Below are 17225 nucleotides of genomic sequence, written 5' to 3'. Positions count from 1 at the left end.
TCTGCACAAGTAGTGCACTGGAAAGATAGCGTCAAACTCCTGTGTCTTATCACACTTCCCTCTGCCTTGCCTGGGATTCCACTCATTGACTCAGAAAACAGAATTGGGTAAATAGGCTTCAAGCCAAGCATTCAATACCTGTCTTAATGTGCTTGAATGTCTTTTTGAAACACAGTAAGCAGCACCTGTGGGAGTTAGCTTAGAATTCACATGTGTAACTCAGAAGTTGAGAGATTTAATAACTCACAGGGAAACTCTCAATGGAATTACTCTGATGACTAATTCTTTCTTTCATCCTTGAATTCTGTAGGGAGAAAACTGGGTATCACATTCTGTTGTGCTGTATCGCTGAACTACTTCTCCAGACTTTCCAAATCTTTATTTCCAGATAGTGCCTTGCTAAGTTTGCCCAGGTTGGGCTCAACTTGTGTTCTTCCTGCTTCAACCTCTTGTATCACTGCGTTCCAGTTGTATATAAAAAGCGCGGCAAATTTCTGCATTAGATTTTAATCATGAAGCCCTTCAGATAGATCATGTTAGACTGAATACCCATTTTTCACAAGGTGAAGTTTGAGAACATATTTGACGTAGGCTTTCTGTTCTCTGACACACTTCTCTGCTTCCTGGCTTTGGCTTCCATGGAACATTCGCTAAATAAATTATTCACATTAGATTCTGTTTTAAGGGGAACCCAGAGTAAAGTATTCACGTTTTTCTATGGATTGATTCCCCTATTTCACTATCTTCTTTAGAGTGGCTATATTCTGATGTCGTGATTTGTGTTTAGCACCTCCAAAGCCTGATGTGGATGGATAAGGTGGGACTTTTTATTTCAGAAGTAGTTGAATCTGGAAGGTGTGATGCTGGGGTTAAGGGCATGCGATTACTAAATCACTACATATCAGTGATTAGTTTGGTGCAGCCCTAATCCTGGCAGCCTGAATAAGACAAAAGGGGCAGAAAGACACTGCTAACCTCCCTAGTTGTCTTTGCTACTTTTTGCTCGCCATGTTGTTTCTCCTCTGCGATGCCTGTTTGCCATCCCAGCCTTGAGTCAGTGGCTTATGGACTGAAACCTCAATGAACAGTAAGCCAAATAAACCCCTTCCCCTTTAAATTTTGGTGCTGGGTATTTTGTCTCAGAAATGAGAATGCAACCTACTATAGTTTATAAAGGATCAGAATAGATAAGATCTTTATAGGAGTGGAGAGAGAAGAAAAATATTGAAGAACGATTTTCCAGAAGCACATTTAAGAAAAAAAGAAAAGGGGAGCCCTCCAAAGAGACGCAGAGTGGTCATTGATTGAGAACTATTAGATGCACAGTGTATATTTAGAATATTTTTGCAGGTGGATTTGTGGATTTGTAGATTCTGGAAAGATTGTAAGGTAAATATAAAAAATCACAAATACTTGGAAAAATCTATTGCAGTAACTAAAATAAATTATTTAGGGTATTCATCATTTATAATTAAATACAAGACATTTTCTTTTATAGTGCGTTACTTCAAGCTAGAAATACAAAGTAAATAAAGACACTCATATTTGGAACTGAAAAGTATTGTGCAATGGTTATTTTCACAAGTATTCAGGTACAAGCTGAGTATGATAGTTCACACACAACTTTAGGGCCCGCACTCTGGGAGGCTGAGGCATAAGGATCACAGGTTCAAGAACAGCCTAGGCAATTTAGCAGCATACGGAGACCCTATCTCAAAATTTAAAAACAAATTTATGAAAGGGTCTGGGGATGTAGCCAGCGTGGAGGGTCTGAGATTAACCTCCAGTACTGCACTCACTTCTCTTTGGTTAGGCTTTGGTTTCATTTAAACTTATAATTTAACAGTGAATCTGGGAAAGTATGGGCAGGATGAGGAGAGTTTAATGTGCATAATAAGCAGGAATGGTAGAGTATTTCAGTTTTCTAGAACAATAGTACTTTTTTCCCAAACTCTATTGCTCAGGTCAATGCAATAATTTTAAAAGCATGTTATTGTGTTATTTGGATCTTCTTGGCTTGATTTTATCATCTGACTCCAAGGCTAGTCCAACTTGACCCATGTTCTCTGCTCAGGATGTGGCAAAAGAACAGAGCCTGTGCTAGTACAGTTTATACTGAAAGAGTCATGAGAGTCCAGGAGACTCAAACCCTTCCTGGAATTCATCTATTTCATGTCCTGTCAAGTCCACTGCAGTATTCATAGATGTTCAGAATTTCTCTGTTGCTCCTGACTCCAACATCTATAAAACAGCTGCACAGATTAAGCAGTGCTATCTCCTGAGTAAGTACAAATGATTAACAGCTAATAAGTGTTCACCAAAGGGAATTAAAGTTGTCTTTTCATACTTCAGAACCACTGGCCAGAAGATAATCTCTTGGCTAACCATTTCTACAGGCCCAATCCACTAGTCCCCTCTATATTCCCTTAATTCTCTGGATGCACTATAAGAGACTTGGCACAAAATTTTCATTTTTGTTTAATACCTCTTCTATTCAAGTTCTGACAAACATATGGAAAGGTATTTCCAATGTGTAAGAGAATAACTAATAGGTAGCATTACTTTCTAAATGTTGAATAAATGTAAGGATTTTATATGATAATTTGTGTGTGTGTGTGGGTGGGTGGGTGTGGGTGTGTGTGAGAGAGAGAGAGAGAGAGAGAGATGGTGTCTCAGTACATAGTTCAGGCTGGTCCTGAACTCACTATGAAGCCCAGGCTAACCTGGAACTCACAGCAATCCTCCTGCCTCAGCCTCCCAAACTCTGAGATTAGAGGTGTTCACCACCACACCTGGCTAAGATATTTAAAATATGGTATGACATCAAGGTTTGCAAATACATCTGCAATAATTAAGTTTATGAATTCATATAAAAAGCATACTATTAAATATAATTAAATAAAACAAATCTTTAAACAAATACTTAGTATTTTTAATAAAAAACAGGGCTGAGAACTAGGGATGCAGAGAATTATTAGAACACTAACCAAGAACATTGACTTGAATTACACCAATAACTATAAAAAACCAGAAAGGGTAGTTTTCTCTCACTACATCTTATGTATTATCTTGGAAAGACTCAGAAAATAAGATTTTAAAACAAAAGGAAATCTCATTTTTTTTCACAAAAAATTATTGACCTTTTCAGAGACACTTTAACAATGTTTCTAAATACACACTCATGGTAAATGTCAAAGCATGGAGCCTGCTTTTACCCTGTTATTGTTCTATATCTCAGGGACAAATGATCTATTTGGATGAGATGGCCTCATGCCAGTGGAGATTAACTGATGTTGACTCCAAAGCAGAGCAACTTCAGTGGTAGTGATCATTCCTGGAAAACATCTGCTACCAGCTGAGTGTGTTTACATTTTGGCAGCCGGGGCAGATGTGCTTTTAGTCAGCCCATCTGCGTGGTCTGTGAGGCTGTGTCTACGGAAGCAGGGCAGATACTCAGCAGGGAGTGAGTGGACCATAATAATCCAGGATGCTCCAGAGAATGCAAATTGCACCTCAGAGTGATTTTTTTCTTTCTGTGCTACTAAAAGCCTTAAGAATAACAGATTTATGTGTATTACCTAGAATGAACAATATTGTTTAGTAGTACAGCTACTCTTAGAAATGTAGCTAGAGCACATAAATATTGTACGAAAGAATAATCATTTCCATAAATTTATATAAGAAATATATGTTTAAATATTTCTCATATTTAAAAATATTATAAAAATATTACTTGACTAGCAAACAGCAAAATAAATATCAGTTGTGCAATTGAAACATTAATTTACTTTTTAATTTTTATTATAAGTATTAAAATAATGTTCTTTAGGGCTGGGGATTTAGCTCAGCGGTTCGGTGGCCTGCCTTGCAAGTGCAAGGACCTGAGTTTAATCCCCGGTACCAAAAAAAAAATTTTTCTTTAGACATTAATTTCATAGCTAACAGAAGTTGTTTTAAAGAGTAACTATGGCTTTTAAACAACAGAAATTTCTCCATTTATAGAAAGATCCCAGTTGTCTTATAAAGTTAATTTTCTGAATGTTCAAGATCTCTGGATATGGCATTTAGTGAATGTGTCTTTTTGGAGCTTATCATGGACCACTGCTCTTTTGTGTTTGAGAAATTTCACCTTAGAAGCTGAGTCATGAATTACCAACCTGAGAAAAAATGAATAATTAAATAGCTAGATTTATATTGGCATTTAAGAATTTCACATAGGTAAATATTTGGAATTCCAGTAAATAAAGAAGTCAAGCAATCAAAATTTTTCATCTTTTAAGAATAAATCAATAATTTTCTTCTATCCAGTGTGATCTGTTTCACATGGGCTTAGGTACAAAGATGACAGCACATAGGTAAGGTCACAGAAATGCTCCTAAATTGAAAATTCGTTATCTCCCGCCCCCAATGGAGAAAGCGGGGGAAAAAAATCAGTATCAAATTGATAGGCTTAGCCATCTGCAGATGTTTAACCTTAAGAGACTTCTGTAAATGGTTGCTAATGGAGATGAATGAAACTCCCCAGTGCAATCAAAATATTTGGAAAGAAGCCTCAGCTTTGAAATGACTATAATGCAATGAAATTTGTGACACATAAAATAAGACTCTACCATCAGAGGAAGCCGATGTATGCACACATGTGTAGATAGAGAGCAAGAACTGGGAGGTTTATCTAGCACCTTCATGGAACGGATGCTGACCTGGAAGGGACTGATATTCTTGATATTAGATAGGTTAGCACTGCTTCAAGGCACAGATCTTTTACAGACTTTCTAAATTCAACATTCTTTCTACCTACTTACCTATACTTCTGACCTGTGCTCATTAAATAGCCAGTTTGCTACCCTCGTTTCCGAGGAAAGTTTTGCCCATTAAGTGGAGGTAGCAGCAAAATGTGATAGTTAAAGAGGGTGAATTCAAGTCCTGGTTCTTCTACTTCTGAGATGTTTGGCCTTGGGCACATTATATAATCCTTCTTTTCATCTAATCTGTAAAATTAGGGCATTTGTAGGGCCTATCTCACAGATTAGTTATGAACATTAAACACACTTGCTCTCTATAAAGCACTCAAAATTGTGTTTGGCCCAGAGTACAGATAATTTAAATTTTAGTGACTTGTCCCCACAAATTTTTAGGGTACTGTCAGCAAAATTTCAGTTTGTTTTACATTAACAACAGTATAGATCCTAGTAAATTTTATTAGTTTGATTCAGCCACCCAAACAAAAGCAAAGCTTCTTGAAAACTTAAATCAACTATCTGCAGAGTCTGTGTTTAATCAAATGAAAGCTAGCTTTTGATACCTGCATTTTAAATTGTACTGCATAATGTAAGGAAAGGCAATGATAATGCAATTTATTGTTGCATAATACATGTGATATATATATATATATGTGTGTGTGTGTGTGTGTGTGTGTGTATTGAAGCAAATGAAAATACTATGTCACTTTTCATTCTATTAAAATTAGTAAAATAGTAGTGTGTTATGATTTTTATGCATTAAAAGTGAAAAATTTTTAAAATTTTGGTCCTTTTTGGTTAAAAGACTACCATTTGTGTAATGCTTCATTCCCCAAACCATGAGCAGAATGTCCCCCGCACAAGAAGCACCATGAAGGAATTTACAATGAACACAGGAACGTTCATATTGTGTGTATTCTGTTGCTCATTCTTTGAAATAAATGACTAGCCTAACTGTGGACGACTGGGGCTAAGGAGGGGGGAGAAAGTACTATTAGAAACTTGTCTAAAATCATTGCCCCCATTTTCCTATAAAGTGAAATCAGAGACGTCTATGTAAGAGATGAAAGATTGAAAAAAGGTTTTGATTTATTTTACAATTTTACAAATGATAAAACAATAATATCCAATTGCTATACATAAACAATAGGGAAAGCAGCTTGGAACAGAATGAACCAGACATAATAAACCTCATCTTTTAATTTCACAAATGGTGTAAGAAATGCTCAGTAGCAATTATCCTGTGCAGCAATACTAGCTCTGTAAACTCTTTTTTTCCTGCTATATACATGGAAACAATTGTGCTTTTGCCTACACACAGAAACAGTATTTATTAAAAGGTGCTACTTAAATGAGAAACACAAAGCCTAGAGCCCCAATCTGAAAACTGCAATTCAAATGCATTGCCAACTTGAAGAGTTTTTTCTTTTTTCATTTCTTTTTTTTTTCCCCTTATGGTTTGGACATACTGTCCCTTATTATAACTACGGATATGAACAGCACAAAATTCAGATATAAAGTAGAACTCTCTTAGAGCAGATTTCTAACAGAAGTCTCAAAACAACTTCCTTATTCTAAAGTGGTCTTATCTCCAGGGTGGTTCACAGTGCAGACCCTGAAGATATGAGCATAACACAAATCTAGTATGTAATATTACAGACTCAGTGTGCATACACACAGATACACATATATAACATTGTATATATGCATGACACAGGTCTATTTGTACTATATAGATATATCTATAGCACATATATAATAAAATATCTATTTCTAGGTGGGTTTTATTTGGATTTTCTTGTATCAAATACAAACAATAACCCTCACTCAAATTTTAAAACAGTGGTAACTTGATAATATGTGATGGAGAAACTTCCACCCTTTAGAGAGAACATCTAACTATGCACAACTTTTCATACATCTCTTCCACAATTATAGAGAGTCCTTACAAAAACCACATGAAAGCAACCCTTTTATGAACCAAACACCACATCATGTGTATTTTGACAAACTGACTCAATGGAAATAAATTACTTTCTTCAGTCTTTTCCTGTGTATTAGCTTAGGAACTAGTTGGTATGTACACTACCGCTAGCATTATTTAAATAAATGACATCTGTAAGCACATATGTAGAAATCCCCATTAACAATTGGTACACAATTCATGTGATTTACAACACATGAAGACATTGGAATACCCGGCACCTTCTTTCAGATAGAAAAAAACAAACTTCCACAGTAGTTTCTGCAGTCTTGTGGGCTGAATCATTAGATTTGCCCCCAAAAATCTGTTACTGATTATTATTTTTTTAAATTTCAGCAACTTCATTACTGAACAGGCTAAGGAACAATGATGGAAATGTTTCCCAGGTCTATTCATGTCAACAGCACAGTAGCAACCGCATTATCTAAAGGACAGGAATATTTCATAATCTGCTGTCTGAGCAGGGTTAAATCATGAAAAGATGAAAAAAAATTAAAGCTGTAAATATATGATATTCTCAAAAGAAAAAAAAACCCAAATACTTCAAGTATGCATTCATAATTTTATTCTGTTCTGATCCTTTCTGCCCATTGTTTGTTAAAACTCAAATCTGTTTACTATCCTTGCTGTTGCCTTCAATGATCTCCGTGAAGTGCGTCTCTCACTAAGAGAAGGCCACAGAGGATGCTGAACAGAAGAGCGGGTGGCATGGTTTACACCAGGGAATGAAATGGTCTTGTATAGTTTGTCTTCTTTGAACACTAAATAACTTTAATTGAATTCACTCGAGTATTGAGAGTTCCCTGAGATGAATATAAGTAGTCTCAGTCAATACTGAAGCCCTTTTTTATGCTGAACACTTTCTGAACTGGGCGAGTATTTAGAGAATGCAAAGCATAGGGTAACAAAGTAATGTGAAGAAGCTAAAAAGGCACTACCCCATGCAGCTAGGCGATAAATTGCACAGTGCACAGAACAGTGAAAGGTTGAGACGGATTTGCTGTGGCCTTAAAATACAGTAAAAATGGCAAGAGACTGCACATAACTGCTGCTTTTAAAGACACACTTTGAAAGAGTGTCAAGTTAAATTTTATGTATAAGAATTTACTTGTGACTCAGATTTCTGTTAAATTCAAGTTAAAGGTGACTAGATACAGCAGCTTATCTACACATAGTCCAAACAAAGATTCTATAAACCGCCTACATTTCATTTGTTAAGTAAATCAGACTATTCAACTTTACATTCAAATCATGTAACTTTCTCTGAAAAGTTCCAATAGATAAGATGTTTCATGATAAAGTATATTAAGGTTCTATTTATTTTCAGCTGTGGATCTTCCATTATGCATTTTTCTTTGCTTTCTTAGAGAAACATGAATTTTTCACAAAATATCAACTTCTGTATCCCTGTGTTCTCATATACAGTATTTTTAAAAAATAATACCACATATTATTTAAAACATTGAAAAGTGTACTACAGTGGATGTCCTTTCTCATGGTAACATTAATATATATGCATGAATATATATGCACATATATATAGTTTTAATTTATTTCTCAGACTTCCTTCTCTAAGAAATAAAACATGCACATTTCTCCTGCTGTTTCTTCTGTTCTCAGATTGCCTTCACCAAGAAACAAGAAGCACACAAGTTGTTTCTGGGCAAAGAAGAAGTAAGAACACAGTGCTTCTGCTTTCTAATGAAACAATTTACATCAGAATTACCTCCCAGGACAGTATGTTACCAGAAAACTGTCTAATACTGTTATGTATTAAATTGTTTTAAATCATTTTATGAATCAATTCATTTTTCTTTTAAACATACACTCACTGATAATGTGACTATTTCACTACAGAATGCTACAGGCAAATCGAATATATTTTAGGTGCAATTTATTGACACAGCTTCAATGTCGAATGTCTTAATATTAATAATCTCTGCTATGAAAACAACACTGTCTTAATCATGTTATTTCTATACTAAGTATTTTAATAAAGATATAAACTGTGTGCCAATGTTTGCATTTGAATAACAGGGGGGAATACTTAAGAACCAGAAGTCAAAAGTCAGCTGTATCAATCAAACATTTATTCTAAGGGAAAAATGTTCCCATAAAGTTATGAAATGTAAAAGGTATAGAAGTTCTCCCTTCAATAAAAATAAAATGAGATTTTGGAAATTTCAAAATGTTTAGAGACAACTTTTACATTAGTGGGATGATAACATATTCAGATAAATAACAAACTATTTTCAAAAAAGAAGAACAGTTTGCTGTATCGAAACATGAATATAATCTTTGGTACCACAAGTACAATTTTGCTAATTTTACGATCTCAGATGATGTGAAACTTCTTTGTTCATTACTACTGATGGGTACAGATTAGCGGGTACCTTTTACACCACTGAAAAGTAATCTGGAGTTTTAAAGTTGTGCAAAATAAAACTTCAAAAAATCTTTATGTGGTTGCTTTTTAAAAAATATAATAAGACCTTAGAAATCATTACTTGACTTTTATCTTCCTCATTCATATGTGTTTCCTATTTGTGTATCTCAGAAAAGATTTCTAAGCACACAATATCCCAACCAATAAAATTCTAGAAGACAAAAACAAATACAAGCAAAATCCATGATCAGACTCAGAGTCCTGGCTGAAGGCATTTACTTGAGTTGTTATTCTCATAAATCCCACTGCTCGAAATGTTTACATCTTGTTTTCTGCTGACAAGGATGGTTTAATTTCCCAAGGGCTGAGCTGTGTTTCCAGGTTCCTCTTCCAATGTGCTTGGCATTGAATCGGCAGCTCGACAAATGAAGATTATGTTTTCTTCCTTAATTAATGATAAGTGCATTGTTGGATCTTGTAAACACTACTGATTATACATTCAAACTGTATTCTTAGTGGAAGTGGCACTTACTAGGACCCTTGAAGTCACAATATTTAAGTTTTGGAGCACTTTGCAGGTATTTCATTAGCTGGTAGTGGATTTCACATGAGCTTCCTTCATCAACCTGTCCGTTCATTTGTGAATGCTTAAACCCAGCTCTGTTTTGGATCCTATTTTCAAACCTTCAGAAGCATCTTCAGAAATGAAGTGCATATTGAGTTTGTTTGCATGTTTTACAGTGTGCTTTATTGCTTTATACACTTTCCCGTTGTCAGTTTCAGAGCTCCTCTATTATGTAGCACATTCAATGTTTTGAATTCTAACGGCATTCTGTGAGGGCTTGCGTTGGAAAAGTACCTGTATTTTAAGTCATCATAGTAATGATATTTGACAGCTTTTCCATTCAAATCTTTAGGGAACGGCCAGAATCCATAGAGGTGAATTTCATCACAGAATCTTGTGGCCAATGTATACATGAGGAGACCAGTGCTGGGCCTTTTGATGGGAACTTTGTTTGTCAGCCAGTAACTGAAAAAACAAAAAAATCAGAAGAGAAGAATTTAGAGAAGCACACAGTATATTCTACAGCAAGTATTCTTTTTTCAAGTATCTCAATGAAAAATGTTTCAGCAAACACTGAAAAAAATATTTTAAGCATTTAGAAAATCATGTGCTTTCATTTTATGTTCTTTTCCTAATTATTCTTGCAATAATAAAAAATAGTTTTGGGACTTGGAATGTAGGTAAATATAGCTCTTAAATCCCACATTTTAATAAAATAGTATCAAATTCTTAAAATATACACTATAGAATACTCTCAAAAGGTCTAAATATGATTGTAAAAGCCATAATAATTGGGTACAGATTAAGTAGTCCCCCTAGAAAAAAATTAAAAATTAAAAATTATGCTTATACATATTCAAAATATCAAATATTTCAATTAAAATTCCAAATAAACATTTAAACTCCATTAGACCAGCTGACTTGTTTAGCCTCAGTGGTAAAGAAATCGCAGTGTATTAGAGCAATTTAAGAAATATTATTGCAAACAACATATGAGTAGCAACAAAAAAAATATAATTGTAGAATAACTGATAAATGCTTCACCTCTTAGGGAGTTTAAGATCTTGTTAAATAGGCAAGATGGCTTATAAACAGTTTATAGTGTTCATGTACAAAGCAATGAAATGCTTGAAAATGTTTAGATATAGAACTGTGGCCAAACTGGAGACTTCATAAAGCATGCAGGATATCAGGTGATTCATCAGCTCCAGAACGAAGGGGCTTTCCAACACCCTCAGAGTGTTCATTTCCTTAAAGACAGTGATCTTATGTGAAAACAACTAAAAGGGGAAAGACTTTTCTTTAACTAAAAGGGGAAAGGGGTTTTCTTTAACTTTAAACATCATCTAATTATGAATACCATAACTTTAATAAGATATTTGTTTCATTTTGTTATTGTTATTGTTATTATTATCAGTATCACCTCCTCCTGCCATCCAAATGTAAGGGGAAGATTATATTAGATTCTGCCCACCACCGTGTTTAATGTACTTGATTGTGGATTTTAAGTAGTAGTCATTCTCCTTTCTTTCTTTAAAGCTTTTATCAAGCTTTCCAGAGAGAAATCAAATGGATCTTCAGCATTAAATATAAAAATATTCCAAACCTCTATATGTTATTTTACTTCAATTGCTTATAGAAAGTTTGAATTTTCAACACTTACCAGAAATATCCAAAAGAGGGAAGTTATTTTTAGTCATTACAATTCTCTAATGTAGTGCTTCTTTTTCTCCATCATTCTAACCAGTATTAGCTTTACACATTTTATATTGTTTTATCATTGCACAAATCCCATGAGCTAAGTATAAACTATTCAAAATACATTATGAAACTTTATTTTTACAATTGTTTTGAGAACACTTATTCTCAGTAAAGAAGATTTATAAGGAATTTTCAAGGGAGACCACCTGAAAATTTTCTCATCTAAAAGAGTAAAAATCAGAGGCTTTATATTGCTAAAACACAAATAGAAATTCAACGCAGGGAGCACAGTTAAACTCCAGAAGATAATGACTTGGCTGAAGCTGTCTGAATCCTAAAAAAAAAAGAATTTTTAACATAAAATAATTACTATGAAAACTTTTGTGTGATCTGAGTGTGGTTATAAAGGTTACATGAAGAACCTAGCTAGTTTTAAAATGCATTACTTGTAAATTTTTAAGTTGGGCTAAGTACATTTAAACTCAGTCATAAAATGATTATTACCATCAAGGAATATCAATGATTCTAACTCTGGAAAGATTTTCTAGAAGTCCATGTAACTATATTTGGACATAAATAAATACCAAAGCAACTCTTGTATTCAGGGTGAATTGGTAACTGCAATTCAAGAAGAAAAGCTAAAGGAAAATTTATTAATTTAAATTCTTTGAAACAGTGTCACAGATGTGCAATCAATCAAAAACAATTTTCAGTCCAGAAGGTCTCATAAGATACTACAAACATAAAAATCAGTGAAGTGGTCAGTGATGTTTCAGTAAAATTAAAGTGATTCTAAAGCATCTTGTATGAAAATAAAGAGTAGAGAAGCATTAGAAAATTGGTGTAGTCTTGTTCTAAATAAATTAATCAATACAGTTAACATAGATTAATGAATTTAGCTTTAGAAATACTAGTAGAAGAAGAAAGTAAGTTTTGTAATGTTTGGCTCGCAACAATTAGAATAATTTCAAAAAAAATAAACTATCCACTTGTCACATAGTTTTGGAGAAACAACACAAAATAAATGCCATTTATCCTACTGATTTCTAAAAACGCATCAGTGGAAACAGACTTTAATAAATCACCCTGACATGTACCAGATAAGTAGAAAAAGCCTTAAAGCAGTACAAGATTTGATACCACATGCAATTCAAAATTTCACTTTGTGAAGTTAAGAAACACAAACTGATACAAATACAGTTAGTAAGATCTACCGTAATTCTAATGTCATGCTCCAGATTCTACAAGCCAATCTAAGTTATGGAGATACAGTATTTGACCAGAATCGAAATTCCATCTTAGCAAAAGACAAAGCTGGGTATTCTTTATTTCTGTTAGCATAATCAGTTAAATAACTGATAACTTTACAAACCACCTACCAGAGTAAAATTTTTAAAATCTATCTGAAAACACTCCATTAAATATGGTAACATCTAAAAATTTTAATTCTTTGAACAATCTATCAAAAATATAAAAAATTTTAACTTGTTTTAAAAAATGTCATTAGGAAATTGTGGTGAAAATAGTTCACTGACATTATGTTATGTGAAGTAAGCCAGACTCAGAAAGAAATGTTGAATATTTTGTCTTATGTGGGAGGTGGGGATAGGAAAGTAGAAGGGAAACAATTAGTGAAGAGAAAGAGGGAGGGAGAGGTAAGGGAAAGGAGATTATTGGAGGGGTAGAGATGATCGAAGTATGTTATATGCATTACACATTATTCTGTATAACTACTGTGCATAGAAATAGTGCATTGACAGAATAGTGAACATTTATACTCTAGTGCAATACCTTCTTTTCACATTAAATATATGTGATCTTTTATAGCTTAAATTTAGCAATGTTTTCAATTAGTAAATTTTCTGGCTTCCATGTATGTATTTCTTTTAGGTAAACTGGTTTTTGAAATTATAACATCCATACAGACTTCCTGTAAAAAATATGATGAAAAAGAAAAATGTGAGAAAGAGTTACATTTGCTCTTCCCTATTTGCATAGACCTAACTGGTGTTACAATGTGCATCGTTCGGCTTCTTCAGCTGATTAAGATCTTAATACATATTATAGTCAGTCATAGATGTGTACAGGATATTTGTCACTAAGCTAAGTTTTAATACTGAAAGTATTTCTTTTCACCCCTTCTCTCCCCTCCTCTTTCTCCTTCTTTTCTTCCATATTTTTGCTTTAATAGTATAATACTCTCCTCCTACATGAAACAAAATTTCTAGTTTAAACTGAACATCTATAACATTTTATAAACACAAGATCCTCCATAAAGCTCATTGTTCCCACCATGGAAATTCTACTCTTGCTCACTGAGATGTCTTAACGAATTTTTTTCCCAAAAATTAATCGTGGTTCCTATTTAAAAAAAAAAAAAAAAAAACTTGGAATGCTTCTGGCTATCAAATTGATGTGATGTAGGAGACCTTATTTACAGTTGGAAGTTGTGCTTCACTCTCTTATACACTTGTTGCTTCATTTCTTTGAACTTAGTTAATATTTAACATAGAAGATTGTTGTAATGTAAAAAAGATAGAAACATATGAACAAATACAGTAAAATACTTGACACAGTTATTAATGGATGCTCAACATGTTCTAAAACAGTGCTTTTTCACCCCATACACAACTCCCACTTTTCCTTTCAGCCATCTCTTTTAGAGCTACATGTTGACTAGACATTGTGATCATGTCATTTAACTTCAGTGAATGCGCTTCCTTGGTTGAGAAACACAAACATTTGATTCTAAGGCTTGGAGTTTCCTCTACCTATGAAACTCTTACTGTGGTTTACAATCTCTTTACAAGAAACCTTGACCTGTGTCCTGATTTCACCTCATTGTTCTACTCCTTTCCCTTCTTTCAGATTGTAATACAATGCAAAGCAAAGAATGTACTTAATTTTTTTTCCTTATTTTAAAGCCAGTAATAATTTAGTGTTTGTCTAATCATAAAATCGGTAATGATCATCTGAGAGGTTCAAGTTCCTGATGATTTCAAGCCACCAAAATTTGGAAAGAAAAGCAGAAAATTGTATACTTTACAACTGAATATACTTATGAGAATTTATACCCAATATATCGGCAGATAAGGAATATTATTTTGTATTTATTTCAAAGAGGTCTAAAAGTTCAGCAATAACACAAATCTTTCCCTTTAATATCTTCTTTTTCTTCCAAAAGATGAATTAGGGCAAATTCTAAAAAAATTTTACATAGTCAATGGAATCTCACTGTGGCAAATGCTGTAATTTAATGCTATATTACAAGCAAAGTTTCCTTTTATGAACCTAGAAATTCATCTATTTAGGCAGTGTGATGATGGCGGAGATACAGTTCATGTTTGTACTCTTAATTCACAGGAGTCTCCTCTATCTCTATTTCTTCTCTTATATTTATTTTCTCATGGCTGAGCTTTGCATCTGTTACTGCAGTGGTGAACTATATGGCTCCTCGCCCTAGGACATGGACTATAATCTGATAATTTTTTTCCTAAAGAATTAACTTCCTACCATTCATCTTTGCTGTAGGTATCTGCATCTCCATTCTCCAGAATCTGACAGAGGCCATCCATGATGACATTACATCACAACTTAAAGCATAGAGGACCAGAGAGTTAGCTCAGTGGTGATGCCACCTTTTTTATATATTTGGTATATATAATTTTTATATATGAATATAATTTATATTTATAGTATATAATTTATATATAATATAATATACAATATATATGGCATAGAGAAATAATCAGAAATTGAAATACAATATATCTGCCTTTTTCTTTCCAACTGTTCAATTTTTCTTTTCATTATATTCCTGGCCTGCAATATACTACATTAAGTTTATATATTTGGTATATATAATTTTTATATATGAATATAATTTATATTTATAGTATATAATTTATATATAATATAATATACAATATATATGGCATAGAGAAATAATCAGAAATTGAAATACAATATATCTGCCTTTTTCTTTCCAACTGTTCAATTTTTCTTTTCATTATATTCCTGGCCTGCAATATACTACATTAAGTGCATTAATTTCTTAAAGTGCATAAAACTGAATATTGTTTTGACATTATTTTGGTAGATTTCATTATACCTTTTAAGATTGTGATGTAGTTTGTGGTACCACAAAACGATTAATAATACATTATAGAAAAACATAAATCTCAACAATGTATTTATTGAGAATAATTCAATCTACTATAATATTAGTCTGTATATGAACAGAGAGGGGAGAAGAGATGGATTTTCTTCCACGTCTAGTGTAAAGAAACAAAGGGACAGAAAGGCATATTTAATGTGACTTGGCAGCTAACAGTAAAGCACAGAGGTAAAAAGATAAGCAATGTGTTATGAAATAGAGAAGAGAATAATAATTTAGAGAGTATCTACAACTGATCAAACACATTGCCAACAGCTCTACATTTCTTTTTCCTTTCTTCTTAGCACCAAATTCTGAGTGATTATTATTTTTTATTTCTCATTGAGTTTATTGGTACATTTTAGGGTATACAGTACAGTTACATCCATCATTGGGATCTTGTACCTTTATATGACAGGTCTTGATTCTCATATTTTCCCCTTGTACCTTCTCACCCTTCACCCCCTCCTCCCTTCCCTATTTACAAATACTTTATTTCCATTTTTTTTCATTTTCTCATGTTTTTTTTCCTTTTCTCTTATTACCTTTCCCCTGCCCTTCCCATTTTCCCTACACGTTTAGCCCTTTTCTTCCTATTTCACATTGTCAATTACATCATAAGATCAGATTCAAAAATGGGCATATGAAATAAACATTCTCAAAGAAGTAAAAGCATCAAGTCAATATATGAAAAAATGTACCACATCACTGGTCATTCAAGAGACGCAGACCAAAACAACACTGAGATTCCACCTCACCCCATAAAGATTGGCTGCTATCAAAAAATCAACCCATAACAAATTTTGGGGGGTTTTGGGGAGAAAGGAACCCTTCTCCATTGTTAGTGGGAGTGCAGACTGAGTAATTATTATTTGACCGAGGAGGACAATGAGATTTGGGGAAACGGGGAAACTGAAATAAGTAGTTTAAGCTCCTAGAAATTGTGACATGAGCAGAATTTCAGTTGTATCCATCTGGCTATAATAATCTCAATTTCAACTAACAACAAATTGAAATTTTCAACCTCACAGGAACATTCAACTTAGAATACCAATTCCTTGAGACCATTTTCAACATAGAGGTCAGTGTGTGGCAGGGGGGATAAATAAGATATGGTGATGAACAGGCTGATGTCAAAAGTGATTTATGTCACATAGGGAACTTTTCTGACTTTTTTTTTCAGCTTTAATTGAGTTTATTGGTACATTTTAGGGATACAGTACAGTTACATTCATTGTTGGGAATTTGTACCTCTACATGACATGTCTTGGTTCTCATCTGACTTTTTATTTGAAAGATAAGATCGGACTAGTATAATGTAAAATAAGAAGAAAGGGGCAAAGGGAATAGATCCACTTTTTCTAATGTAAACTCTCAAAGTATGTGAAGTCAGAAGATGATTTTGTGGTTTTAATATGCAGTGACATTATATCAAAGGGTAAGAATTTCCCTGAAGATATGAATAGGGCTTTCCAAAGTATTTTGAAGTGTCACTAAAATGAAAACAGAAATTTGTGACCTCAAGAGGTCACTTATCAATATTTTTCCTGTGTGCCTTTGTATGCAGAGCTCTGCATTACATAGGAGATAGAAAAGAAAATAGAAAGCCTTTTCTGGGGAGGGCCTTCTTACAATACAGTGTTTTATCAAGGTTACAGACTTAATATACCACAGGCTTATGACTCCTGAAACGG

At 33.6% G+C, this 17225-nt stretch overlaps 1 protein-coding gene across 1 annotated transcript in view; it reads right to left on the bottom strand.

Moving 5' to 3' along the window:
• Window positions 1–5901: 5901 nt before the first annotated feature.
• St8sia4 (ST8 alpha-N-acetyl-neuraminide alpha-2,8-sialyltransferase 4) overlaps window positions 5902–17225 on the bottom strand; it is an 82357-nt gene continuing 71033 nt past the window's right edge. Inside the window, exon 5 of the mRNA XM_010603347.2 lies at window positions 5902–10139. Within this exon, the coding sequence (XP_010601649.1) occupies window positions 9857–10139 (283 nt within the window). The 3' untranslated portion in view covers window positions 5902–9856. The remainder of the gene's footprint in view (window positions 10140–17225) is intronic.

This window comes from Fukomys damarensis, unplaced genomic scaffold (assembly GCF_012274545.1).
Source record: "Fukomys damarensis isolate Sample0158 unplaced genomic scaffold, DMR_v1.0_HiC HiC_scaffold_3, whole genome shotgun sequence".
Lineage (NCBI taxonomy): Eukaryota > Metazoa > Chordata > Mammalia > Rodentia > Bathyergidae > Fukomys > Fukomys damarensis.
This window is presented reverse-complemented; position numbering and strand designations above follow the sequence as displayed.